The 27,476-nt window shown below is 51.7% G+C and overlaps 1 protein-coding gene and 1 non-coding gene across 5 annotated transcripts in view; one reads left to right on the top strand and one right to left on the bottom strand.

The window, feature by feature from the left end:
- The first annotated feature begins 6,960 nt into the window (after positions 1-6,960).
- PCSK6 (proprotein convertase subtilisin/kexin type 6) overlaps positions 6,961-27,476 on the top strand; it is a 189,886-nt gene continuing 169,370 nt past the window's right edge. For all 4 annotated transcript variants that reach the window (XM_060156779.1, XM_060156770.1, XM_060156764.1 and 1 more), the window contains exon 1: positions 6,961-7,254. In XM_060156779.1, coding sequence (XP_060012762.1) covers positions 6,961-7,254 — 294 coding nt within the window. The remainder of the gene's footprint in view (positions 7,255-27,476) is intronic.
- Positions 19,491-19,563, bottom strand: TRNAG-CCC (transfer RNA glycine (anticodon CCC)). The gene has a single exon. It is a non-coding gene; the product is annotated as a tRNA-Gly (tRNA).

Here is a 27,476-nt window from a genome sequence, read left to right as displayed (position 1 = left end):
TGAAAATGACTGATGTCTCCGGTTGGGCGGTAGAGGTGGGTGGGCGGGGGAGAGGGAGGAAGCCCAGAACTGGGGCTTGGGGCCCTTGATGCTAAGAACCAGCAGTGGAGACTGAGGAGCAGCCTCTGTGCTGGGGGGACCAGCGCGGTGGGGAGGGGTGTCCCGGAGGCCACGTGGGAAAGGCTTCAGGGATGAGTGGTCACATGCTGCAGGAAGGGCTCGGGGGACCAGGGCTGAGAACTGGCCCCTGGCCTCTAGCCACCCGGGGCAGTGGTGACAGCAAGCAGGGTGTGGCTTCAGGCAGTGAGGGGTGATCTGATTGGCATGGGTTTGAGAGCGCCAGAGAGAAACTGAGACACTGGGTGGAGACAACTTTTTGAGAGTTTTGTTTTCCTATAAAGGGAGGAAGAAAAATGGGAGGGTAGCTGGAGAGTTCGTTGTTATTGCTGTTTTAAAGATGCTGGAATCACAGCAGCAAAGAGAGAACTCAGCAGCTGGTGCAGGGACACCCTTGAAGAACCACATGGCGGGGCTGGGGGCGGGGCGGCGGGCGCAGGGGGGCGCCCAGGAAGGGAGTGGGTTCCTTGGCAGGAGCGGGGCCCCCTCGGGCAGCAGGGTTGGGAGACAGAGCCCACGGGTGCAGTGGGAGAGGACGGTTTTCCCTGAGAACCTGATGAAGAAAGACGCGGGGCCTTGGGAGAGTGAGGGTGGGGACAGGGTGGGAGGTGGAGAAAGGAGCATGGGGATTTGCACGACTGCGGAGGTGTGGATGGTGCATGTCAGGGAGACGGGTGGCTGGTTCTCCATCTGCCGTCGGCTGCGGTCGCAGGTGCCGACTCAACGGAGAGCCAGGCGCAGAGTGACCCTTAGGTGAAGAGCCAGGTGACCTTCTCCAGGGCCTGGGGTGGGGGGTGAGGGAGCCTGTTTAGGGTGGGGGGCGGGGCGCTGGGAAACGTGCAGATGAGAAGGATCTGGGAGAGGAAAAGATGAGTGTGCTTAATTGCCAGAGCAGGAGCCCACGGGGTGGGGGTGGGGGTGGGAGGGTTCCCTGAGGAACCAGGGAGGGGCAACCAGGGAGGGGCAGCTTGGAGGGGGCGGGGGGACAGAGGAGTGACCGACCACCGCGTTGCTGCCTCCGGCTGCAGCAGCCAGTTCCTCTGCTGCACCCAGCCCGGCCCCTGAGATGCACGTTCCCCATTATCTCTTTATACACTCGGGTTCCCGAGACAATGGTTGTCTAGAAAGGACTGGATTTCAAGCTCTTCTCTCCAGCTTGTGCCTCGCTCAATTTGCAGAGAGTGGGGTGGGCGGAGCCCAAGTTCCTAATTTATTCTCACTTGGAAAGAGTGCTCAGGCAACGAAGCCAAAACTCATCCTGGCATCAAAGGAATGATGTCCTCACCCAGGAATAAGACGCAGATCCCGCTGCCCGTCTGCTGGGCTCGGGTAAAATGCAGTGCGATCCTGAGGGTCTGCTTGGCATGGGGGGGGGCTCTTCCTTCCCTCCCTCCTCCTTTGTGTTCTTCCTTTCAATAAATATGCATTTGCAGTCTGAATCTATATGAAGGTGATGGAATAGAAAGGGAGGGGAGGAGATGGTAGGCCCAGCCAGCAGCCTTCCTGGACCAGCGTCTTGCTAGCAGATCTCTGATTTTACTCAGTCTGGGGCGGTGATGTTTCCCCAGGAGGAAAACCAAGACTGATGCAAACCAACGTGGGTGACCCCGCTTACTCTGTCAATGATTACCTGAGAGGGGGAGGGTTTGTGATCCAGTTCGGGTCAGTGGGGCCTGAGGTGAAATGGACTGGACATTGGGTGTGTTCCCCTAAGGAGATGAGACAGTCAGGAGAGGGAAGGTCGCTCCTGCCATTCCTTCCTTGGAGGCCATCTTGAGATGCCCCAGTGTGGGGCAGTTGTCTCTGTCCATGAGGAGAAGGCCAGGCAAAGGACAGGAAGGCTATCTTGAGCCCTGCTGTCACTGAGCTGCTGAATTAACAACCCTGGATCCAGCTCTCACCAAATTCCTGTTCATGGGATAGTGAGTCATCTTTATTGTCCACGTGCCTTTTACTTGGATATTCCAGTACTTGTAACCAGAGGCATCCTAACTGCTGCGGCAAGGAGAAAGTAAACCATTGTGGTTTTCTATCACATGGGGCGCGGAGCCTCCTGGGAGCCAAGGCAAGAAGGGAAAACAGAGAAATGGCAAAGCTTTCATTCTTAGTTGGGAAGAGCTTCTGAGGGAGTTTCAGCTGTTTTGCTCCTAAATTCCTTGTTTGACACTAAATTTTTGCCTGGGAGTTTATGAAAGGAACACTGAGATACATAATTGCTAGATTCAGGATAATTGTTTTGCAGGAGAAGCAGTTTTCACAAGACTCTTAAGACAACGAGGATCTAGGTATAAAGGGAGAGTCTAACCAGAGAGGCAAAGAGTGGGTGGGAGTGGGGTGGGCAGAGAGCTGCTCCACGCACCCCCCAAGATGGTCAACCCCCCACCTCGAAAGGAGTAAAGCCCAATATGAATCAGAGCCCACACTGAGGAGATGATGAGATAAACTGGCAATAACACAGAGTGGAAGGTGGAGCAAGACGGAAAGGGAAGACCCCTGACCCACCAGAGTGAGAAGGATTTGGGGTGAAAAGACTTGGAGTCATTTGGGGGACCCCTGGTTTGTAGAAGCCCTGGGCCTGGATGCTTTCTCGGGACCGGGGGTGGGGGTGGGGTGAGGAGACGGGGTGTGTGTGGAAGGGGTGGAAGGAGGCAGTGGTCTACTCTTCTGCGGGCCCACTCTCATCACAGGCCCACTTGCTATGTGGCGTCTGTGTCAGCATCTCCTGTCCCCCAGGCTAGGGACCATGTGTGTTATCCAGGCTTGGTGTCAGGGCTGTCAGCTCTACAGAATGCGTCCTATCGGGCATCACACCTCTGAATGCTGTGTAGTCTAAACCATCCAGGTGTTCTCCTGAGAGAAGGGTAGAATTTGAAAATTCACACTAACCAGGCGATGGGAGACCTTTGCTTTGCCAAAGGAGTCAAAACAGATTTTCATTAAAAACACGGCACTTTCTGTACCTCTGCTGTAGAATGTTAATAGATGCCACAAAAAGAAACATCAGAGCCATTTGAGAGAGTCAAATAGGCATCTCTACTGCAATACGTCTTGGAGGCATTAATGCCATATTCACCAAATCCAAGAGACACCCTTAAGTGGAAGACGCGTCAGGAGTTGACATATTACTGAGAAAGCAAAAGTGTCCAAGTTGGGAAGTGTCATGGGGACTCTTCCATTCATGTGCCAGTGAAAGGCTGCACCGTTGGTGCAGGAGAAGATGAGAAATAAACCCACCACCAGAGAGGGACAGCAGGGAGCCCCCTGGCCTGTCCCCTGGCCATGGTGGAGGCAGGGAGAAATGCTTGTACTGATCATTTGAACCATAAGGTGGTTCTCAGCTGGGGGTCACACCACCCATGTGGTCCCCAAGGGGTCTCAGGAGCTGTGTCCCAGACCACTGGGGGGAGCAAACACAAATCCTCTCAGGAAGAAGTCAATTTCAGTCAATTTCGGTCCAGGCCAGTGGTGATCACAAGACACTGGACTGTGAGATTTTCCCCGATTTCAGGGATGTTAAGATGTGAGGAAATGTGCAACTAGGCCTGGTGGAAGGACAGGACATTTATGTGCCCGTGAACCCCACAGAGGGACAGAGTGTGCAGCCTTGCCCATCTTACCCCACTGGACGCTCCTGGTGCCCGGCGGCAGCAGTGGTCACCGGTATCACCATTTGCGCAGCGTGTACTTGGTGCCAGGCTGGGCAAGGGGCTTGGCCCCTGTCAGCTTTGACTGGCTCCACAGATCCCCTGCATCGGCACAGCATCATTACTGCCATTTTGGCAGAGGATACTGGAATAGCTTTGCCCAGGGTTGCACACAAGTGGCAGGGAAGCTCTGCTGAGTGCGTGCTCTTCTCCCACATCCTGAAGGTGGTGCCCATCAGATGTTCTTTGAGGGATGCCACCCCAACCTAAACCTACCGAACCTAGCACACTTCCGAAGTTTTAGAAAACTTCCCTTCAGAAGTTTTAGAAAATGCTAATACAAAGATGTGATATTTATGCTAGTATCTTCCCAAATCAGACAAGAGGAGGTGGCATCACTGGGAAGATGTTACTGAATTACAGTGTGTTCTCATGCCCACCATTGATCCCTTCACAGCAAGTACAGGATTACACAGCTGGGGCCAAGGGGTGCCCAGTGCTGCCCGGACCACTTGATAGCAGAAGACTTCACATAGCCACTTGGGGTGTGTTGAAACAGAATTTGATCCAGAAATTGCCTCCTTCCGAAGTGGTTAAGATTCCGCGCTTCCAGTGCAGGGTGTGTGGGTTCTATCCCTGGTCAGGGAACTAAGATCCCACATGCCGTGTAGTGTGACCAAAAAATAATTAAAAAAATAATAATAAAATTTTAAAAAAAAACCGAAAAATTTTCTGGCTCCAGTCACCTTTGTGGTCTATGTCCTATCCATCCGCAGGCCTGCTGACCTCAGACTAGGGAAGCAGCAGGCCCCCCACCCCCGTCCCTACAGAGCTGTGTGGCCCTCAAGGGCCATCTGGAGAGCTGGAGCTGGAGTGAGTGGTAAACCCCCTCCCTACAGGAAGACGAGGCAGGTCTTATTGCAGATCCAGTCACAGTGCAAAGGGCTGGTCCTTCTGGGATCAAGCTGTCCTGTCACCTTGTAAATCAATGAGCAACCCACAGCAGGTGCTTTAAGATGTTCATTTTGGGAAGCTGGGCTCCCGACAAAATTGAAGCCAAGATATTGTCTGGGCACATCCACAGTAAATGTAAAGTTTACCCCAAATGAGCAGATCTATTAATAAAATAAATTCGGATCCCTCCAAATAAAAATTCAGATGCATTTTAGTCTCCTCTCAGTTCAGTGGGCTGAATCCCTTAATCTACTAAATTATTATGGAAAAACCCTTATCTCTATCTGTCAAAATCACTGCTGCTTTGGCAGTATCCTCTGGGGACACATGAGCCGCTTCATAATAACTTAGACTATGTGCATTGTAGCCTTAGCTTGAAGAGGGTCACGTACTTGAAGGAGTACAACACAAGGTCCAGGACAGGGTCGAGGGACAGTCTGGCCAACAGGGGCCAGAAAGGTGACAAGTGTATTGCTGGTAAGTGACAGAGGGAGGCCTTTAATCCAGTGTCCCTCCTCTGTGGGCAGCCAGGGTGGCATTGGGAAGAGACAGGCTGTGAGTTCTGGGTACTGTTTCTGCCCTGTCAGGGCAGTGCGATTTCCCGCAGGGCAGCCCAGCCTGTGCTAGGGCCTCTGTCTCTCACGTGGGCAGGGTGAGGCCATCTGCAGGAGGGAAACTCAGGGCCTGCATTCTGCATCGTGGGCTGAGCCCACTTGGCCAGGGGAGGAAAGGGAGGACAAACTGCATTTAGTGCAGAAAAGGGAAGGAAGTGTGGGAATTCAGTCCCCAGGTTCCAGAGGGGCCCCTGGCAGGAGCACTTGCGAACAAGAATTTGGCTGGTCCCTGTTCTCCCACCTCCACTGGGGTGACTCACGCCAGCAGAAAGGATGAATCATGTGGGTTATGAAACCAAAGGGCTCCTGAGAGGGAGGCTGGAAAGGACCCGGGGAAGCCATCGGCATGGGTCCTGCTCTGTCCCCACCTGCTCCTGCCCCTCGTCACCGACCTTCCACCTGCCACGCCACAGTCTCGCACAGTGAGCTCTCTACAGCAGCCCGAAGGCAAGGGGCTGCTCCTGGAGACAGACCATCAGGGCACGATTCCCTTCCCACCTCAAGGCCTTCCTGGCCTAGTTTTTGTTTCTTCACCAGCCGGTAGTAATCAGGGTAATAAAGGCTTGCTTTCCACATGTGGCCAGTTGGGACCAACACCCCTTGGGAGGAATGGGAGAAGAGATCCTGCCATTCACCTGTTGCAGGTGTGAACATTTCTGCAGCTCTCCAGGTGCACCAAATAAGTCTCTGTTGGGTTCTAGGCTGCTCCAGGCAGCAGGGGCCAAGATGATTCCACTTACTTTCCCACTGATTGGTCCCAGGTCAGCGGGAGCTTTTAAGAGTCTACACAGCTAGTGATCACCTAACATGCGGCAGGCTCTGCGCTCATATAAACATTTATCAACATCCGATTGCAAGGCCAGCGCTCATATCATGCCCTAAACAGCCCCACGGGGTAGATAACTACTGTCACCCGCTATCGCAGGTGGAGCCCTGTGCTCAGAAAGGACAGCAACTTGCCCAGGATCACACAGCTAGGAACTGGACAGCTCGGGATCCACAGCACCGTCTACCCCCCAGTGGGCTGCAACCTGGGGGCTGTCCCCCGAGGTTCCTCCCGAAGCCAGCTAATCTGCCAAACGTCTTTGCCCCCCTCACCAAGCCCCTTCCATCAGGCCTAGCTCTGAACGGGCCCTGACCTGTCTTTCCTTGTGGCTTCTTGCCCCAGAATCCAGGACCTAGGGCGAGCCGCTTGTCTCACGCAGGGACGAGCAAGAGCAAGGCCTCGCACGCAGGTCAAAACACCATCAGGCAAATGAGGCCCCCAGGCTGCCCTACCAGAGGGGGGCGCCGGCCCCCAGCCCGCCAGGCTGGGAACGGGACTCACCTGAGACGACCCGGGCCCTCCCGGACGCCAGTGGAACGCGTGTCCCGAGGGTCCCCGAAGTCTGCGGGAAGTTCCAGGCGGGAGCTTCGCCCCGGGCTCGCGAAGGTGGGGTGCGGGCCGCTGAGCGCGGGCCAGGGCGCCGCCGGGCCGCGCGGGCGGGAACGCGCGGCGGCCGTTCCCTCCTCCCTCGCTCCCGCCCGCAGCGGCGGCGGCGGCGCTTCTCCGGCGCGGAGCGGCTTTAAAAGGCGGCACCCCACCCCCTGGCGCACTCGCCGCTCGGGCGCCGAGCGAGCCTGCCGTTGCCATGCATCCGCGCGCGCCGCCCGCGCCAGGGCCCCGGCCGCCGCCCCGGGCCCCCGCCGCCGCCGCCTGGGACGCGGACACCGACACGGACACGGCCGGCGCCGGCGGGCCCGGGCTCCGGCCGCTCGCGCCGCGCCCCTGGCGCTGGCTGCTGCTGCTCGCGCTGCCCGCCGCCTGCTCCGCGCCGCCGCCGCCGCGCCCCGTCTACACCAACCACTGGGCGGTGCAAGTGCTGGGCGGCCCGGCCGCCGCGGACCGCGTGGCCGCGGCGCACGGCTACCTCAACTTGGGCCAGGTGAGTGCGACCGGCCCGCGCGCCCGAAACTTTCCCGGCCTCCAGCGGGCGCGGCGCGAGGGGCCGCCCTGCAGGGAATCGCCTGGGAGCGCGGCGCGCGGGGCCCTCGGCGGGGACGCCGGGGCAGGCCCGGCGCTACGGGGTCAGCGCCCCGGGTGCGGGCACCTGCCTAGCCGCGCGGGAGGAGAGCCCGTGGCGGGAGCCGTCCTCCGTGTCCCCCGAGCTTGTCCCGCCGCCGACCCCGGCCTCTCCGCGCCGGGCCCTCTGACCTCGACGGGCCGCGCGGGGCTCAGGAACCTTGCGCGGGGCTCAGGAACTTGTGCGCGCGCCGGAGGGGCAGGCGGCTGCGGGGGTGACGTGCGCTCCCTAGGTGTCCGCGACTCCCGGAGGGAGGGCGGCTGGTGCCTGCGCCCGGGAGGCGCGGGACCGGGCAGTCGCGTCGAGGGTCGGAGGCTGCGGTCCCGCGTTTGAAACCCCTCCAGGCTTCTGGCGGCGACGGCGGGGGTGGAGGGAGTTGGCTTTGTTTCTGGGCCTCCGCGCGGGGTTCTGATGGTAGTTTTTTGCGGACCAGATGTATGACCTTAGGCAAGTCACTTCCTGTCTTCTCCATCTGTCCGGACAGTGACAGTGCGTACGTGCGCAGTGGTTGCGACGATCCTGTGTTTTCTGGCCGCAGGGCACCTGCCGGGTCTGACCCTGGCCGGGGAGCCAGGCGTCCTCCCGTGGCCTCGCCCTCAGGACTGCTGTCAGTTAGCAAGAGGGGACAAACTCCGGGCACAGAGGCTGCATAACTCCAAAGGACCTCGGTGGCAGGTCCCTTTTTCCAGCTCCAACCCTGCAGGGTGGCAGTGGGGCAGGTTGATCCTGATTTATGGCGGGGGGAGGGGCCGCAGCAGGCTCAAATGTGCGGTCCTACCAGTGGATCTCTCTGTGCAGTGAACAAGTCTCCTACAAACTACACACTTAGAGGATCAAATGGAGTGACAGGGACGCGCGCGCTCATAACTCAAGCCCTACTGCCAAGTTGCGTTAAATTTAGTTTCATCGTTATCCGTGACAGAAGCCAGCAAAGTGTGGTGCGGCCCTAATGTAAATGACATCTCTTTGCATCCTGAGTCTAGTCCAGATGCTGCTAATGTGAGATGTGCCACCTTTGGGAAAAGTGGATTCTACCTGTTTCAGCTGTACTTCACACCGCAGGTTAGAGTGTGTCTGAAAGAACCCATCACATCCTTTGTATATCTTTTTTTGTTGTATTTTGACCACTCAAGTCTGTCCAAACATCCTGTGATTTAAGATTTGCCTTTGGGTAGCACTGGCTTCAATTCTCCCTGTGGTTCCTAAGTCTCCCTGGTTCACGGTCCAGACTGAAGAAGGGGCTCCTCAGGGTCCATCCGGCGCCTTGCTTGCCCTGTTGGCTTAGGGCCCCAGCTCCTGCTAAACTTGGCTGCTCTGCCCAGATGGTCCAGCAATTTGTCTTCCGCTAGAAGTGACTCTTAAATGGCGTGGTAAATTACAAATTACAAAGTGCCTGGGTTTCTGGCTCTTATAATTAAATGAGCAGAGGGGAACTGAAGTTGAGTGGAGAGCTCCTGGACATTGCAGGAGAGAGGCATCGTGACTCCCCCTCATGACTGCTGTCCTTGGGGATCAGAAATGCCAGTCCCCTGGCCACGCCCGATCTTTGAAACAACTTCTGTCTGACTCACTGAGTTGCTTGTGCATGAAGTCCGCTGTCCTCACTTTGCCTGTGGGAGAGAAGTTTGCTCAGGGTGTGCACCCCTCCACCCGGGACCTTCTGGGGGAGCGTTTCAGGGTCTCCCCACTTGGTCCAGGGCAGCCAGGGTGGACTGCACACAACGTGGTCGCTCAGCCTGGTGGGCGTGCTTCTGGGGCTGCCACTGGAGGCACTCTCAAACGGAGGGGCTGGTTGGTTTGGGATACGAGCTGTGTCCGGCGAGTGTGTGTGTGTGCGCGCGTGCACGTGCGCTTGCAGTTACTCAAGGAGGGCCTGTTATTCTTTATTCCCAAACCCGCTTTCCTGCCCACCTCCCCCAAGTGCATTGCTAATGTGGAAAAGGCCTGGAGCACTCCACCTTCTGCCTATTCACTAAGAACTCTTTAAAAACCTTATTTGCCTTTTTCAGCCAGGAGAATTTGTGACTCATAAATAAGATGTAGATATTATTAGCTTTGATTTATGGGTGAGTGAACTGCGGTGAAGCATGGGCTGGAAGCTGTTTGTGTTCACACAATAAGAGTGTGTCACCTCCAACAGTTGTGATTCGTCCACTTCGTCTCCTGCTACGTTCTCTGGTCCCGGGTCTCCTTTGGGCGACTCTTTCCCCCAACCCTTCATGGGCAGTTAGTGTTATGTCCGGTACCTGCCCTGACTCTTTTTCTCCCAAGTCTTTGCTGCGCTCAAGTTCTGGCTTGATTGCTTTACTTTCTTTCTTTCATACAACTGATAACCTGATTCTGTTTATTTTATGTGGTGCAAAGGTAAATTAGACCAATGGTTTTTCATCTTTCTTGAATCGTGGGTCCTTTTCAGAGTCTGATAAAGGCTCTGGATCCGCTCCATTTAAAAATATGCATCATCAGGAACAAGACAAATGAGCCTCTTTTGGCCCTGGGGGCCCCAGATAATGCAACACAATTTACAAAAAAAGGAATAAAAATTGGGAAGAGTCAAATGTCACTCTTGACAGATGACAAAATTAGCCACAAGGATAATCCGAGAGAACCTGGAGACCAACTAATGAGAGAGTTGAGTGGGTGCTTGATCAACAGGAGCTGCCCGACAGTGGCCACAGCTGCAAAGATGAGAGGAATTATAATTCCCTGCAGCATAGGCACTGTTAGAGACTTAGGAATAAATCTTAGAGTAGCGCGAGCCTTGCGTGGAGAAGATTACAAAACATTTAAAGAAGCATTAGGAGAAAGAAGGCCTGAATGATGGAGAGACAGATTATGTTCTTGATGGGAGGGCTGACTGTCACAGGTCCCCTGAATTAACGTGTAAATTGAGGGTTGTCTAATTGTGATACCGATAGGTTTTGTTTTTCTTTTTAAGCCAGGTATGAGCTATTTATTTATTTTTGATTTTGACAGTTTGGGAATTTTTATCTTTTAATAGTGGAATTTGACATACTGACATTTACTGTTCAAACCATGTGGTATTACTTCATTTTTTTTAACAAAGTATTTTTTTAATTAAAAAATTATTTAACATCTTTATTGGAGTATAATTGCTTTACAATGGTGTGTTAGTTTCTGCTTTATAATAAAGTGAATCAGCTATACATATACATATATCCCCATATCTTCTCCCTCTTGCATCTCCCTGCCATCCTCCCTATCCCACCCCTCTAGGGGTCACAAAGCACCGAGCTGATCTCCCTGTGCTATGCGGCTGCTTCCCACTAGCTATCTATTTTACGTTTGGTAGTGTATATATGTCCATGCCACTCTCTCACTTCGTCCCATCTTACCCTTTCCCCTCCCCGTGTCCTCAAGTCCATTTTCTATGTCTGCATCTTTGTTCCTGTCCTGTCCCTAGGTTCATCAGAACCATCTTCTGTTTTAGATTCCATATATATGTGTTAGCACCTGGTATTTGTTTTTCTCTTTCTGACTTATTTCACTATGTATGACAGATTCTAGGTCCATCCACCTCACTACAAATAACTCAATTTCATTTCTTTTTATGGCTGAGTAATATTCCATTGTATATATATGCCACATCTTCTTTTTCCATTCATCTGAAGATATATAGATTGCCAACAAACACATGAAAGGATGCTCAACATCACTAATCATTAGAGAAATGCAAATCAAAACTGCAGTGAGGTATCACCTCACACCAGTCAGAAGGCCATCATCAAAAAATCTGCAAACAATAAATGCTGGAGAGGGTGTGGAGAAAAGGGAACCCTCTTGCACTGTTGGTGGGAATGTAAATTGATACAGCTACTATGGAGAACAGTATGGAGGTTCCTTAAAAAACTAAAAATAGAACTACCGTATGACCCAGCAATCCCACTACTGGGCATATACCCTGAGAAAACCATAATTCAAAAAGAGTCATGTACCACAATGTTCACTGCAGCTCTGTTTCCGATAGCCAGGACATGGAAGCAACCTAAGTGCTGATAGGTTTTGATATGGAGTATGAAATCACACAAAGGAAGAGTAGGGTCTTGGAATACCAGAGACGACTCTGAGAAGGGAGATGGGCAGCGTCTCTGCCACCATAAGCCTTGGTGATCACAGCAGCTCCGCCTTGGCCCAGTGATGGTCTGGTCCATTGGTGGAGTTGACTCCAACCCAGGCATATGTGGGAGCTTGTATGTAAGCAGAAGAGGCTCATGTGGATGGGAAGTCTGGGCAGTTCAGTAAACGGCGCTGAGAGGGCCGACTCTCTGCAGGGAAGGGCAGCCAGACCCTCACCTCACACTCCATAACAACAAACTCCAGATGGAATGAGAGCCTGAATGTGTAACTGCCATGGAAGGCCTTTATGACATAGGGAAAGGAAAGGATTCCTTTTTTTAAAAAAACTTATTTTACTGAATTATAGTTGATTTTCAGTGTTGTGTTAATTTCTGCTCTACAGGAGAGTGATTCACTTATATATACATTCTTTTTCATATTCTTTTCCCTTATGGTTTATTCCAGGAGATTGGTTATAGTTCACTGTGCTATACAGCAAGACCTTGTCGTTTATCCATCCTATGTATAATAGTTTGCCTCTGCTAACCCCAAACTCCCAATCCATCCCTCCCCCACCTCCCACCTCCTTGGCAGCCACCAGTCTGTTTTCTATGTCTGTGAGTCTGTTTCTGTTTCGTAGATAAGTTCATTTGTGTCATATTTTAGATTCTACATATAAGTGATATCGTATGGTATTTGTCTTTCTCTTTCTGACTTACTTAGTATGATAATCTCTAGGTCCATCCCTGTTGCTGCAAACGGCATTACTTCATTCTTGTTTTATGGCTGAGTAATATTCCATTGTATATATGTACCACATCTTCTTTATCCATTCTTTTGTTGATGGACATTTGGGTTGTTTCTGTGTCTTGGCTATTGTGAATAGTGCTGCTACGAATATAGGGGTGCATGTATCTTTTTGAATTAGAGTTTTGTCCAGATGAATGCCCAGGAGTGGGATTGCTGGATCATATGGTAGTTCTATTTTTAGTTTTTTGAGGAACCTCCATACTGTTCTCCATACTGGCTATACCAATTTACATTCCCACCAACAGCGTAGGAGGGTTGAGAAAGGAAAAGATTTCTTAAACAAGATGCGAAAAGATCAAATAAAAAAGGGAAGAGATTGATCCATTAAAAGTTCTGTATAATAAAGGCTTCATAACAGTTGAAAAGCAAATAAGAGAGTAGGAAAAGTCTTTATAACATATAACAGATTAATGCGTAGATTATTTAAAAAGTTATAAATCAATAAGAAAAAGGATAAATGCCAGGTAGAAAAATGGAGAGGCATATGAATAGGGAATTGAATGAAAAGGAAACCTGGATGAGAAAAGATGCCCAGCCTCCCCGGGAGCTGTTGGGGCAATACACCTTCAGGCAGTAATCCCATTTCACACCTATCTGATTGGCAGACTGGGAACGTGTTAGTATGAAGTGTTACCAAGGCTGTAGAGGAGCTGGAACTTTCAGATGCTGCTGACAGAGTGGAAATGGGGACAACTACTTGGAGAGTAATCTGGGCTCAGGTCACATCAGCAAGTCCACATCTCAGCTTTGTCATAAGAAACTCTTGCACAGGTGCACCAGGAGACTTGTACCAGAATGAACACAGGGGCATTTTTAAACGAAGGGAAACACAACCTAAATATCCATCAGCAGAAGAATGGAGAGACATATCGAAATAGCCACACCATGGGGTACTCAACAATACTTAGAAATGAGTGAGCTAGGCATGTATCTACAGAGATAAATGTCAGAAATAATGTTGAGTGAAAGAGGCAAGTTCCGATGTACAATGTAATAGTATTTATGTAAACTTAAAAAAACACTGAGCCATTCTGTAATATTTATGAATGTTTACACATGTAGTAAAAGTATAGAAGCTTGGGCTGGAAGGATCCACAGCAAATTCTAGTTAGTAGTAGAATTTCAAACTTCATCTGCAGTGTTCTAATTCTTAATGCACTTTGTAGACATATATGTAATATATGCACTTGTAGGGACTGGTGGCACAGTGGTTAAAAATCTGTCTGCCAACGTGAGGGACGAGGGTTGGAGCCCTGGTCTGGGGGGATCCCACGTGCCGCGGAGCAGCTGGGCCTGAGGGTCACGGCTGCTGAGCCTGTGCTCTGGAGCCCGCAAGCCACAACTGCTGAGCCCACGTTCCACAACTGCTGGGGCCCGCGTGCCTGGAGCCCGCGCTCCGTAACAGGAGAGGCCGCTGTGGTGAGAGGTCCACACACTGCAGCAAGGAGTGGCCCCCGCTCGCTGCAAGTGGGGAGGGCCCGCACATAGCAAAGAAGACCCAGCGCAGCCATAATAAATAAATAAATATAAATATATATATATATATATATACACACACACACTTGTATACAGACATCCATATGTACATGCATATACACATGTGCATATTTATACGGGTATACACGTACACCTACACACGTGCACATACACAGAGATACACATGAAATGTTAAAGGGGGGAAAAAGAAAAGAAAAATGCACATCATACACACATACCGCTGTGTTCCTGGGCCACCTGTGGGCATACAGGTAGCTGTGGGCCCAGTAAGAGAAGCCCGTGCTTTACACTCCCCAGGCTGAGCTGATCCACTTGTCAAGGAAATGGTGACCCAGGGAAACAATGCCTGGCTGCAGCTCACGGGGCTGTTGGGAAAGAGCTGGACCCAGAGCCCAGGAACCCTGCTGCTGGCCACTGCCTTCTCCCTCTGCCAGACTTCTTTCTCCCTCAGGTCAGTTTGTGGCAGAGGTGGCCTCACTCCAACCTACATCGTTACCTTTGACATTAATGACTCTGAGAAAAGACAAGTTGTTTATTCACGTGAAGAGAAAGGCAACAAGCCATTTGCACAAACCAAATCACAGCAGCTCAACGTCTGCAGCTTTTAGAAGTGATGTTTATCTTTAAGGTGGCGCTGAGGCACCACGCTTGCCCTTACGTTTCTGCTTTGCCTGGGGAATTGAGCTAATTTGTTGGTTCTGAGTCTGAACATAAAACGGTAGGCTGGCTGTCAGGGCCCTAAAAGATCTAAGAGCCTTCAGTGATTTTGAACTTGCCTTTAATAGTTTTACTTAAAATAGCTGCTGAGTGGAGCATACCTGGCTCAGAATTTCAGGTGGGCCTTTGTCATTCACTTGTCAACAGAGGAAAATTGTCATGCTGCGGATGGCTTGTTCCTACAACTGAAAACAAGCTGAAGCTTTAGCCCGGTGTTAAAGTAATGAGCCAGAACTTGTTCCAGGGAGTGTTGGGGGCTTGGGAGGGGCAAGGGGAAGCCCTGCAGCTTCCCCAGTCACCTGCAGCATAGTTCTCTGGTATTGATTTTCGGCTGGAGGCTGTCTTTTATGCTCTGAACCAGGAGCCATGCTGGTGGCTGGCCTGCAAATGGCAAGGGAGAGGTTCTGGTGTGAGCTGGGGCTGGGGGTACAAACAAAATTGGGATTGTGAAGCTTGTGTAGTATCCCACCTTCCCATTTGCTATCTTTATTCGGATGGTAATGGATCAAAGTGGACTTGATGGGGGTGGCGGTGGAGAGATAACGTGCCAGGCTGAGTTGCAGTACATGGAGCCGGGAGAGCTCCCAAGGGCAGCGTCCGAGGGGGACTCAGAACCAGGCCGGGGTGGCTGGCTTGGCTGTCTGGTCCCTTGGGAGGGTTTGAGCTTCTCTAGGCAGAAACCAAGGGTGCAAATGAGAAACACAGCTGCTGATGGGGTGAGAGAGCCAGAGGACTGTTTGGGGCCCCCTCCCTGGTCTTGGGCTTTGCAGGACTGTCCACATCCTGGGGAATACTCCGGGATCCTTGGGGTCTCTGAGTCTCTGCACAGATCTTGCTTCTAAAACGTAGTTCCTCCGGTCTAACCCAGCCCAGCCAGGCGCTGACACCCTCCCCCTGCTCCTCCCATCACCCTGCCCAGGGAGGCCTTCGGACTGCGCTTGTGAGCGCCATCTCCTTTCCAGCTTGGACTGTGGCGTGGCCTCGCACTGACCGGAGGCCCTGGCGTGTGCTTGCGCCTGGCGGGCAATTCCCTGGGAGTGCTGTCGCCCACGGAGCCTCATACCACCCTGCAGGCAGGTGTCACAGGGCCTGTTTTACTGTGAAGAGACCTCAGGTCCGGTTAAGTGTGACTTGCTGCAGGTTATAAACCGGTGACTGACAGGCCAGGGCCCAAAGCCCTCCCATTCGGCTCGCCTGCCCCGTCCTCCCCTCTGGCAGAGGAACCTCACCTCTGTGTCTCAAACAAGGGTGAGCAGCGGACAGACCCGCCAGCCGCTGTCCCTCCTTCCTGCCACCTGCTTATGTGCACACAGGGTGCTGGAGGTGACGTGTTCCATCCTGAGTAGCTGCGCCGGCTCCTTCTCATCAGCACTGAGACTCACAGTTCTCCACGTGGAGGGAAAAAAACCAACCCCTCCCTAGGATGCCGCACGCAGTCCCTCAAAGTCTGCACATTCTCCACGGGACTGATCCTCCTTTGCTGCGAACCTCCTCCTCTGTGTGTCCCCGTCCACAGGGGGGACCACCGTCCACCGGAAGCTCAAGGCCTGGAAGTCACCACTGCTCCCCTGCTCCCGCGCCTCCTGTCCTGTCCATAACCAAGCTTGTCTCTTTGGCCTCCTGGATGGCTCTTAGGTCCCCCCAGCTTCTCCCCGCCACCACCCGGCACAGGCCTGGGCCTCTCACCCGTCCATGCCATGCAGGCCCAGTCCACTGCCTTCTGCTCCGGCCCCACTGATCCCCTCACTTTGTGCACTTGCTTCCCTTTCAGCTTCCTTGTGCTGTTCTTTCTGCCTAGGATGGCTTTCCCCTGCCCACTTGGTCAGTGCCTCATCCTTCCTGGCCGTCGTGGCCGGACCTGACTTCCCCAGCTCTGCAGATGTGCCCTCTGGGCTCCCAAGCCTCCATCTTCCTGACCCTGTCTGCTGGCTTGTGTGTTTCTGCCACTGGGCTCTGGACTTTGTGGTGCCTCAGTCCGCATCGGCTCTCTGGTTGCCCTCTGAGATGAGGTCCGATTCTGCCGCTTCTCTGATGGCAGAGCCGTCTTCCCAGGGCAGCCTGGGCCCAGCAGACACGCCCTCATTTATTCAGCCAGTGTTTGTTATGTGCGCATGTGCGGGTGCTGGGCCCTCAGAGATAAGGAAAACATGGCCCCTGCCCTGTGAGAGCCTTTCAGTGGAGGGCAGGATGTGAGCATTTTGACCGAGCAAGGTCAGGCTCCTCTCGGTGTCTGGACTGAACCATCTCCACCCACACCTTTTATCTTAATCCCTTGCTTCTCAGAGTCACGCTCAGCCGGCAGCTCCCGCCTCTGCGAGGATGCATGGGGAGGAGCCGGCCCGTGATGCTCTAGTTTGCTCCTAGGTCTGGTCGGCTAAACACTGTGGCCCAGCCGTGCCCTGGAGCCCACCGTAGATTCTTCAGATCCCAAGGGTCGCATCATCCTGCTGAGTCCTGGGTCTTCCTGAGGTCCGGTGCCTCTGCTCTAGGAGATTTTGAAGACCCGGCAGCAGGCATAAGGCCCTCGGTCCAGTGCTGCGCAGAACGGGGATGAATAGCCGTCAGCTGTCGGGAGGGAGCCTCACGCTCCACAGGATGGGATGGGATCAGCAGCTCGAGTTCCCATGGTAACCAGCCCATCAATGCCCTCAGTGTCAAGTCGATGGCACCGTGGAGAGGAAGAAACAGTCTCATTGTCTCCCCCTTGGCCGCTTGGGCACAAACCAGCCACGCTCCACAGGGCTGGACAGCCATGGGCCACCGTGGGGCACGATCCAGCCAGAAAGGGGCCGTGGGCTTCAGCTTCCTAACCCTTCCTGGGGCCTCATAAATTCCTACCGCTGGGCAGCATCTGTCACTTACAGAGTCCTTGTTGGGTGACTGTCTTCTCAGTGGGAAGAAACGGCCCATCCACCATGGGGGTGGATAAACTGTGTCCAGTGTCTCGGTCGGGTGCTCGAAAGGGACCTCGGTGTCCAGACCTCCCCTTTTTGTTTGTGCAACGGTTCTCAGAGATGACCTCCTGTGTTTACTTGACCAGAACCTCGTTGCCCCCTCAAGGCCCCAGCCCAACCCGGGGTCTTTGTCAGACTCCCTGGGGTGGACAGTCTGGGCAGGAGGGGGTGAGGGGGGAGGGCAGGCTGGCCTGCTCATCACATAAGGGCCTGGAGTCCCCTGGCCTGGAGGAGGCGAGGCTGTTCCTCTGCTCACCCGCCCTCACCCTGTCCTCCAAGCCAGAAACCAGGGCATCGCTGAGTTTCCCTCCTCCGCTGGTGCCCGTCTGCTGGCTGCAGCTCCTTCTCTCTGCCTCCTGGTCTCGCCTGCAGCCCTTTCCCTGCCTCTGACAGTGCCTGGGTTACTGCCTCACTGCTCTCTAGGCCGTTCCCCACCTCGTGCTGTCGTTTCCCTGCTTTGAAACCCACAGAGGCTCCTCCACAGCAAAGCCTGACAGGCTCAGCCCTTGGGGAGCGAGCTGTCCCCCTGTCCTTGCCTCTCCATCCTCCACCCAGAACCCCTCACAGTTGCCAGATGCTCCAGCCGGTCCAGACCTCTGCTATGCTGGAAATGTTCCATGTGCCTTTTCTTTCTTGTGCACCTGCTATTTGGGGGCAGCTTTTTTAACCTGGGTGCCCGTTCCCATGTGGTCCACCTGGAGAACCTGCTCTTCTTCAGGATTAGCTGAAGTGCTGTTTCCTGACCTGTCTGCTGCCCAGCAGGGCTGAGCTCTGGCTCCCAGGCTCCAGGGCCACGGCCTGCGAGGGTGTCTGTCTCCCCACCAGACCGCAGTCTCTTGTGGTCAGCGTCTTTGTTCTTTTTGTTTGCTCATGCCCCGGCCCCGCCCTCAGCTCCCACACCACCTCCCAGAAGCACCTGGTGACTGTGTTTTCCTTAGAAGGGGGTCACTTGGCCACTGGGTTCCAGGACCCCCATCACCACTGCCGCCGGCCAGCCCCTGCGCTGTTCTTACTGTTCACCAAGCACTGCTCTGATCATCACCCCAGAGCCCTGTTAACCCCGTTACACAGAGGAGCAGACGGAGGCACCGAGCAGCTGAGTAACTCCCTAAGGCTCAGTCCAGGTCAGAGCAAGGCTGTCCACAGGGGCGCCTTCGATTCCAGCGTCCATGTCAGGAAAGGCTGCAGAGAGCAGGTGGCAGCGGGGCTGGCCGGGGAGCTGGAGTCGGGGTCTTGTAACTGGTAAGGCAGAGGGTGCAGTCCAGGCAGAGGGAAGGCTGAGACACAGGGGTGCCCTGGGAAGGTACCTGTACTCTCCCAGCGAGGCAGAGGGCTCGGCTGTACCTTCGGACCCTCCCTGCACCCTCCCTTCTTATCAGGCCTCTGGCCCGGGGCTTCACTTCAAAGGCTTATCTATGCAGCAGTGAAGGCAGCCCGAAGCTTTGGAGTCTAAGAGCCTCAGGAGCGGGGAGCTTTCCTTGGACGCCTCACCAGCCTACCGGAGCCGGAGGAGAGTAGAAAACTGTCAAGCAGACACCCAGGAAAAAAACCAGAACTGGAGAGAAGGGGCTTCATGACCCAGGGTTGCACAGAGAGTGGCACAGCCTGGAGGTGAAATGGTCATTACTTGATTTTTCTTTGTATAATACAGAAAGAAGACACTATATAGAAAGTTTGGAAAATATGGAAAAGAGCAAAGAAAACTTAAAAAATCATTTATAATTCTTCAACCAAAGATAATCACTGTTAACATTTTGGACCGTGTCTTTTCATTTTTTTTTTTTTTAAACTGTGTGAGTGTGTGTTTGTGTGCGCGCATATATCTGTATATATATCTGTATATGTGGATGCACACACTCACACAAATGTCTTAGGCAAATAAGGTTGTACAGTTTTGCAGCTGTACTTCCCAGATCTATAACGGTTCTGTGGTACAATTTTTAAAAAATATTTATTTAGGCTGCGCCAGGTCTTGGTTGCGGTGCGCGGGATCTTTAGTTGTGGCATGTGAACTCTTAGTCACAGCATGCATGCGGGATCTAGTTCCCTGACCAGGGATCGAACCCGGGCCCCCTGCATTGGGAGTGCAGAGTCTTACCCACTGGACCACCAGGGAAGTCCCTGTGGTGCAATTTTTAATGACTGCTCAGTGCATCATTTAGTGGCTGGCCCGTAACTTACCTCATCTTTCCCCTGACATTTAGGTCAGTGGGTTCTTTGTGAGTCCTCAGGAAGGTGGATATTGCTGCTGGTCTGGAATGCCAGCACTGGGTAAGGAGGTGGATGGGTTCCGTCCCTGCCCGGCTGCCTGCTGCCAGGCCTCACAGCCCTGGTTCCCACGCCCGTCACTTTCCCCGTCTCCCCACCCTGATAACCTGTGCTTAGTTCAACTCATAAGGATTGTATGCAGTACTTTTTCCTTATTTTATAAAGTTACACATGTATTATAAATATTCTCCCGTCATAAAGATTCAAATGGTGCAGATGTATAAAGAGGAAAAACCCCAAATCTCCTTCCTCCCCTCATCCCATCCTCACCTTAACCTTCCCCCCGACGCCACCACTGTCCACACGTTAGTATCTGTGTGTCCTGTTTCACAAACACACTGGCACACTTACATGGAGGGTTTAGGGGGTTATTTTTCACGTAAATGGGATTGTGCCAAACATGTTTTTCCGCACCTAGCTTTTCTTAGCCTAACAATACACCTGGGAAAGCTTTCTACGCAAGTACACAGAGATCTACCTCATTCTTTTGAAACAGTTTAAAGCTATTGTATTGAAGCAACGTATTTGGTTTACAGCATTGACTTAATGTTACTGGATTTGCCTCCAGGTTTTTGGGGGCTTTCTGGGGGATATTATAAACAACATTGCAGTGACCATCTTTATTCGTCCTCTCTGTGCACATGTATGAGAATTTCTGTAGGATACATAATAGCAAAAACAAGTAGTAGTTAGAGTAGTGAATAACGATTACAGACACCTACTGGCCCTTATGTGCTTTCCTGGAATTGACTCGTTTAATCTTCTTAGAAACCCTGTGAAGTAAGTACTGTCATTATCCCCATTTTACAGATGAGGAAACCAAGGCACAGAAAGGTTAAGTAACTTGCCCATGGTTGCAGAGCTTGTAAGTGCCAAAGCCACGATTTGAACTGATACGGTCTGGCTCCAGAGACTGGGGAACTGCTGAGGCAAAGCTGTTTTCAGCATGGGGGCGGGGGGGGCGGCGTCGGTCCAGGCAGGTGGCTCCGAGTGGCACTGCCCCCAGAAGTGTGTGGAGGCCAGGCCCTCAGCGGTCCTGTGGGGAGGTCATCAGTGCTCGAATTTCTAGTTATTACAGGTGAAAATGAGCTCTCGTGGTTGTTTTGCCTTTTTCTGATTACTGTTAAATACCTCTTCATAAAGTTATTAATCACTTTAATTCTTCTCTGAATGTCTTATCTTCTTTGCCCGTTTTTCAGTTGGGTTATTTCCCTTTTCTCCTGATGATCCGTTGGTGCCGTCGCTATATTGTGGATGTGAATCTCCTGTTTGTAAATAGACTCTCCCGTCTTCACTTTTCTCTGAACGTTGTTCAGAGGGTGTTTGCTGCTTGTTTTCGGAAGTAAAATCGGCAGTTCCCTTTGTTTGCAGGGCTTTGGGCTGGTCACTTGATGTAACTCAGAGTGAACAAGACAGGGTCCCTACCCACAGCAGAAAAGAACTTAAGTAACCGTTGCAAGAGGAATACTGGAAATAATACAGGGGTGAAGTCCACATGCTTTAGGATGATAGGAGCGCGGGGCTGATTTTCACCTGGGAGGTTCAAGGGAGGCTTTGTGACCAGTGGCCTTTGAACCAGACCTGGAAGGGTCCATGGGTTGTCATAGACAAAGGAGAAGCGGAGAGCAGGTGGGCCATGCATGGGAGCATTAATCTGCGTCCTGTTGGGAAGCAACCCAGCTCAACGGCTCAGGCAGAGGCACATTTACAGCGGGGCTGCTTCTAGACGTGTGAGCGGGGTGACAGAAGCCAGCCAAGGCTGTTGGCCAGCACGGAGGGGGAGCTGCTACCCACCTCGGGCTGAGGGGACAACGGGAGGAAACAGGGTCAGCAGAGCCTGTGAGACCTGGGGTGGTGAGGATGCAGCCTCCTGGTACCTCCCACTGGCTCAGCCCTCAGGGGGTGTGTTGTCAGGAGGGGTGCAGGGCAGGGCAGAGAGGAGAATACCAAGAGAGGGAGCAAAGTCCTGGGTACGATGTCATCAGAGGGCAGAGGAGTTCACTTGCTGCTGCTTTTATTCAGCAGGCATTTATCGGGTGCTGGCATGAAGCCTGGCACCATGCAAAGGACTGAGTGGGTAGAGGTGTATCCGGCTGGCGTTGCCCCTGGGGACGGGGCCTCGGCGCCACCATTAACTCTCCGAGTGTCCTCTTGGCGGGTACGGCAGAGGTATGTGGTTGCAGCCCTGCTAGACCCCACGTACCTGGATCTATGCCTCCTTGTTCCAGTCGGGGTTTATTTAGGTATGTCTGGCTGAAGACAGATTTTAACACGGAAAAATAAGTCCATTTGTGGCCACTAGGCACTCGGTCTAACACACGTCTTGATCTTCTGCTGTTTTCCTAAATGTAAACAAACAAAAATATCCCTATTTGGGTTCCTCTTGATAAAGCCCAATTTCTGTGAAAAGAAAAGAAACCTTATTTCTGTTCTGCCATCAAAGTAGCCGTTCATGGACTTCCTTGGCGGTGCAGTGGTTAAGAATCCACCTGCCTATGCAGGGGACACGGGTTTGAGCCCTGGTCCGGGAAGATCCCACATTCCGCGGAGCAACTAAGCCCCTGTGCACAACTACTGAGCCCACGTGCCACAACGACTGAAGCCCGGGCACTTAGAGCCTGTGCTCTTCAACAAGAGAGGTCACTGCAGTGAGAAGCCTGTGTGCCGCAATGAAGAGTAGCCCCCGCGCGCCACAACTAGAGAAAGCCTGCTCGCAGCAACGAAGACCCAACGCAGCCATAAATAAATAGATAGTTAGATAGTAGTCGTTCGTGCCTGAGATCTTAGGCACGTCTCAATTTCTCTTTTGCAGGAATATGAAATTATTAGCTGCAGACAAGCAGCAGGATTTGTTTCAGTAGCTTAAACAAATTTATATACCACAACTTTGTCAATTCCGTGCCCTCACACCCCTCCATTCAAGTTCAAGATGCAAAAACCCATTTGTGGGAAAGGAAGCTTTCTGTTCCCAGAGTTTCGTGTCCTTGTATAAAATGAACTTTCTGGTACTTTCTAGGTCTTTTTTTTTTTTGGTTTGCTTTCTCAAGGAACATGGTTTTCTACTTTCCTGTGATATATGGCCACAGCAGGAACATCCTAAAACCAAATTGTTACTTCTTACACCGAGTAGCCTTGAGATCCAAACAAACCCCAGAGGTAGAGGTGGGTTCGCGAAGTCAGGAAGACCATCTCTGAGGCTCGTGGCCAGGGGCCAGGACTGACCACCCCACGTAATGACAAGCTGTGTCATCCTTACTCCAACTGAGGAAGTGCGTTTCCAAATCCTAACCAGGAGCATCTTTCCACTTTCCAACTTGACTTTTACTTGCAAAGAGCCCTGGATGTGTTTCTGTTTTCTTCTTGTGTCAGAAGTTCGATTGCTACATAGAACCATTAGAAAAGCCTCTCTGCAAGCCAGTTGGTTTGTCTCACTAAAATTTGGTCTTACGTTCCAGCAGTTGGTTCCTTTCCTGAAGTTTGTCACTTGCGGTGCATTGAGCTGTGCCAATGGCTGTGCCAGCCTGGCCTTGTCTTGGGGCCAGGCAGCCGCTCAGCCTCCTCCCCGGGGTCTCCCCAGCACACTCACCTCCTCGGGGGAGTCTTGAAATGACTCAGCGCCTCAACTGAGACCCCTTTTCTCCCGGCAAAGCCAAGGAAACTTGTTTGCGTGCTTGCCACTGCTTTTCTCCCCTTGGTGTTTGTGTTTCATATGAATCGTGTGGTCAGGCTGCCTGGATTAGTTAGACTCCAAGTCTCCAGGCAGGGCTGTGTTCCTGCATGCACCCTGGGCACGGAAGAGATGCTCAAAGATTGTTATAGACAATGGATGCAGCCAGGAGGGAAGAGCCATCTTGCCGGAACTGTCCAGTTTGTTCTAAATGACCGCCTTTGTCCTGAGGTCTTTTGGGGGCGTTTTGTTAGCATTGAGCCCAGTTTGATTTCTGCATCAGCCTTTCATAGCAGAAGATGACACGTTGGCCGCTGTGACTAGCCTTCCTGTGGCCAGCAGGAGCGGGTGCCATGGTTTCCCCAGCAGGTCGTGGTGCTTTGCTGAGAGAATCAGACGGACACGTGTTTCCATCCGTCAGAGCGAGACACCAGCCTGCCTGTCCCCCTGCTGGTTTCTCAGCAATCTGGGGGCAAACTCTGTTTGACTTTTTTCCCCCAGAGGCTTATGGAGTTTCCTGGGTTGTTGAGCTTGTTTATCACAATTCCTTCAGTTTCTGAGGTCCACCAACAGGAGAATGGATAAACCAATGTGATGTATTCCTTCGATGGGCATCTTTATTCAGCAATAAAGAGGAATAGGCAACTGCTTTGTGACAGCGTGGATGAATCTCAGGCTTTGTACAGAGTGAAAGAAGCCTCACACAAGAGAGCCATCTGATTCCATTTCTAGAACAGGCAAAACCAATCTGTGGTGGAATAAAAACTAATCTATGGGGTGGGGGTTGACTGGGAAGGTAAGGTGCATAGGGAGACTTTCTGGGGGTGATGGCTATGTTCTCTATCTTGATAGGGGCTTGGGGCTATACAGGTACACATGGTTATGAAAACCTAACAGATGTACAACTAACAATTACTCATTTCCCCATGTGTAAATTTTACTTCAAAAGAAAAAATCTGTAAGCAAGTATTGAACTCCCCATTATGATGTATATATTGAAGTATTTAGGGGACGTGTACCGATACTGCAGTCTACTTTGGAATGCACTGGAAATAAGATGGATTGACAGATGGATAGAGGCATGGATAGATGGAGAGGAATGTGATAGAGTCACTGTAGCGATTGTCAATGGTGGAGTCAGGGCAGTGGGTATTTGGGTGTTGGCTGTACAGTTCTTTCAACTTTGCTGTTGGTTGAAAATTTTCACAATAAAATGTTGGGAGAAAAAGATCTTTAGGGTTGTGGTGGGGATAGGACAGATTTGGAAGACATCCCCTGCTGTCCTTGGAGATATATCATGAATCTGTGTGTAGAGATAAGGATGAGAAGCCTAGGGATTTCCTGGGGCCAGTGAGGTCACCAGAGAAAGCCCCATGGAATCTGGGTTTGGGGGACGTTTGCTTTGGTAAGGTGTGTTCTGGGGTCACGCCCGCCTCTGGAAGGATTACTGTGGCTCCCTGAGCCCTTAACTTGCTTGTTTCCCAGGAGCAGAGCTTCAGCCTGGGGAGAAGCACCCAGTCCACGTAAAGGAGCAGAGTCCTGCTGTTGAAGGACCTTCCTGCAGGTAGATAAGCCTGCAACAGACACCCCTGGCACGGTGGTGCTGGTCTGGGCTGCTGGCCTGCTACTTACCTCCTTGGGCCTGTTCTGCAGTGCTTTTCTAGTTCCAGGATTTGAATTATTGACTTTGTACAGAACTTTCAGCCTCTCTTGAGTCATCGGATTGGAGAGCTGGACTAGCAGCCGTCCTGCGCAGAGTCCTAACGGAGGGCTGTCCTAAGCTGGGATCCTGCCCCTGCCTTGCTCCAGGCTGCCCCAGGCCAGACGCACCAGAGATACTGCCCTCAGGCTCCTCGTCAGAGAATCTCTGCCTGAGAGAGGAAGCTCCCCGTCTGCTGGTAAATTTAGGGCATGTGTGAGAAGGCGGGGTAGGGAGAGTGGAGAAGAATGAAAGCATTATTCTAGGAAGCTTCTTTTATTTATAGATTCTCCTAATTCTATTAAAATGAATGCCGGAGGGTTGTAAAACTTGGAACACGTAACATAATAGCCATGAAAGGATGTTAAGTGAAAATAGGGAACGATGATAAAGTAAGAAGAGTCTTAGTACTGAGAGGAAGGTGTGACATTTTTCGGAAGTAAAATCGTCTTAGAGCACACTGTACAGGGAAAGTGAATTAAAATAAGGACTTGGGGGCTTCCCACTTGGTGCAGTGGTTAAGAATCCGCCTGCCAATGCAGGGGACACAGGTTCGAGCCCTGGTCCGGGAAGATCCCACATGCTGCAGAGCAACTAAGCCCATGCGCCACAACTACTGAGCCTGCGCTCTAGAGCCCACGAGCCACAACTACTGAACCCCGCGCACCTAGAGCCCGTGCTCCAAAACAAAGAGAAGCCGCCACGATGAGAAGCCCGCGCACCACAACTAGAGAAAGCCCACGCGCAGCAATGAAGACCCAATGCAGCCAAAAATAAAATAAATAAATTTATTTTAAAAAAAAAGATAAGAAAATAAGGACTTGGTTAGGATAGAACTTGGAAGGAAACAAAATATTTCATAATGAAAAAGAGACAGTGTTAACTGACATTACACTAATTACATTATAGCGACAAATAAAATGTCATCGTTCTAAAAGGAAATAAAACTAATTATATACTTAATGTGTTTTAAGAGGAGTTGGCAAAATAAGATGTGTTAAATATGAGAAATATGTAAACAGCCATAAGTTGCCCGCTTTGTTCTGGCAGCCGGGACAGTGCCTTATCTCCCACATGTAAAACAAGGGATCTTTGATTCCTGACATAACATATTAATGGGACAAAAAGCTAAGTAGCCCCTTATATTAGAAAAGCTGGAATCAAACAAATGCTTTTAAATGGATGAATTGATGAATGAATAAAGAGTTTAAAAATACACACTCAAAAGGGAAAACAACAGAACTACCTTCTAAGATAAAAATCTAATGAATGAAGGCATGAAAGAAGGTGCTTCTCTTTACCGCCAGTAACTTAACCTCTTCGTGCTTTTTCTACTGGAGAACGGAAGTTATTGGTGCCCCTGACAGGTGCTTGGAAAAAGCCAGGCCCAAAGTGGACACTTATGCATGTTAATACTAATAATATTATCATCACAGTGATGACTGTTAATACCAAAAGAGGGGAATGGCATGTCCTTTCAATGTCAGGCATTGGAGTCAGACTAGGAAGGCACCGTCTGTTTTTAAAGTTGGACTTCAAAGCTAGCAAAAGGTGTCACGGAGAAGATTTCAGACATACTGCTTCTTTTACCTTTCATCTTTTCTTTGGGAAAAGATGAGCTGATGTGAAAAGTTTAGAGTGGGAAAGATAGAAGTTAAGCCAGACCAAGAAAGAGCTAGTGAGCCATGGTTTGGGAAGCCAGGACACCCCACCCGCAGAGCCTGCCCACCGGCTCCCAGGGAGGCACCTGGCCAGTGGCCGCTCCAGCCAGCCCCACATGGGATGCGCCCTCCTCAGCCGTCCCCCTGCCTGGCAAGCTCAGCCAGACTCATGTCCACCACCACGGATGCAAAAGAGGACACTCCTGCTTGGAATTAATTGGTTAATGATCCTCTCTGGAGGATGAAAGAAAATTTTAGATCAAGTAAAACTTATTATCAGTTAGCCTGTGTGGGCACCTGGGAGCCAACGCAGAAGCTCAGGAAGGAATAGTTTGTTACCTGGACCCGGCAACGTGGGGCCTGGAGCAGCTCTGTACAACGTGCGTTTGCCTGTTGATTACAACTGACAGGTCTACTTTTACTCCTGACGGAGAAGAGTGTGCCTGGGGATGCTGGATTTTATCCTTTTCCCAAACTGTTTTTAGTCTTGACATCACTCAGGAGGGATTGCACAGAGCACTGACTCTCCTAATTCAATGAGCAAGAGTCGTAATCGGACTTCAGGAACAGGAGGGCAAGAGGTGGGTTGTTTTCTCTTCTGCTGCTCTTCTTGTAAGAGCCAAATCTCCCCACAATGGGTGTTTTTCATTTTATCAGGCAATTTTGATCTGGTAGCTCTTGCAGTCAGAGCCAGTGGCCAAAACACAGACTGTAGGATCAGAAGAGCCGGGTTC

Source organism: Lagenorhynchus albirostris, chromosome 1 (assembly GCF_949774975.1).
Source record: "Lagenorhynchus albirostris chromosome 1, mLagAlb1.1, whole genome shotgun sequence".
Lineage (NCBI taxonomy): Eukaryota > Metazoa > Chordata > Mammalia > Artiodactyla > Delphinidae > Lagenorhynchus > Lagenorhynchus albirostris.
The sequence above is the reverse complement of the archived record's forward strand: the minus strand, read 5'-3'. Positions and strand labels throughout refer to the sequence as shown.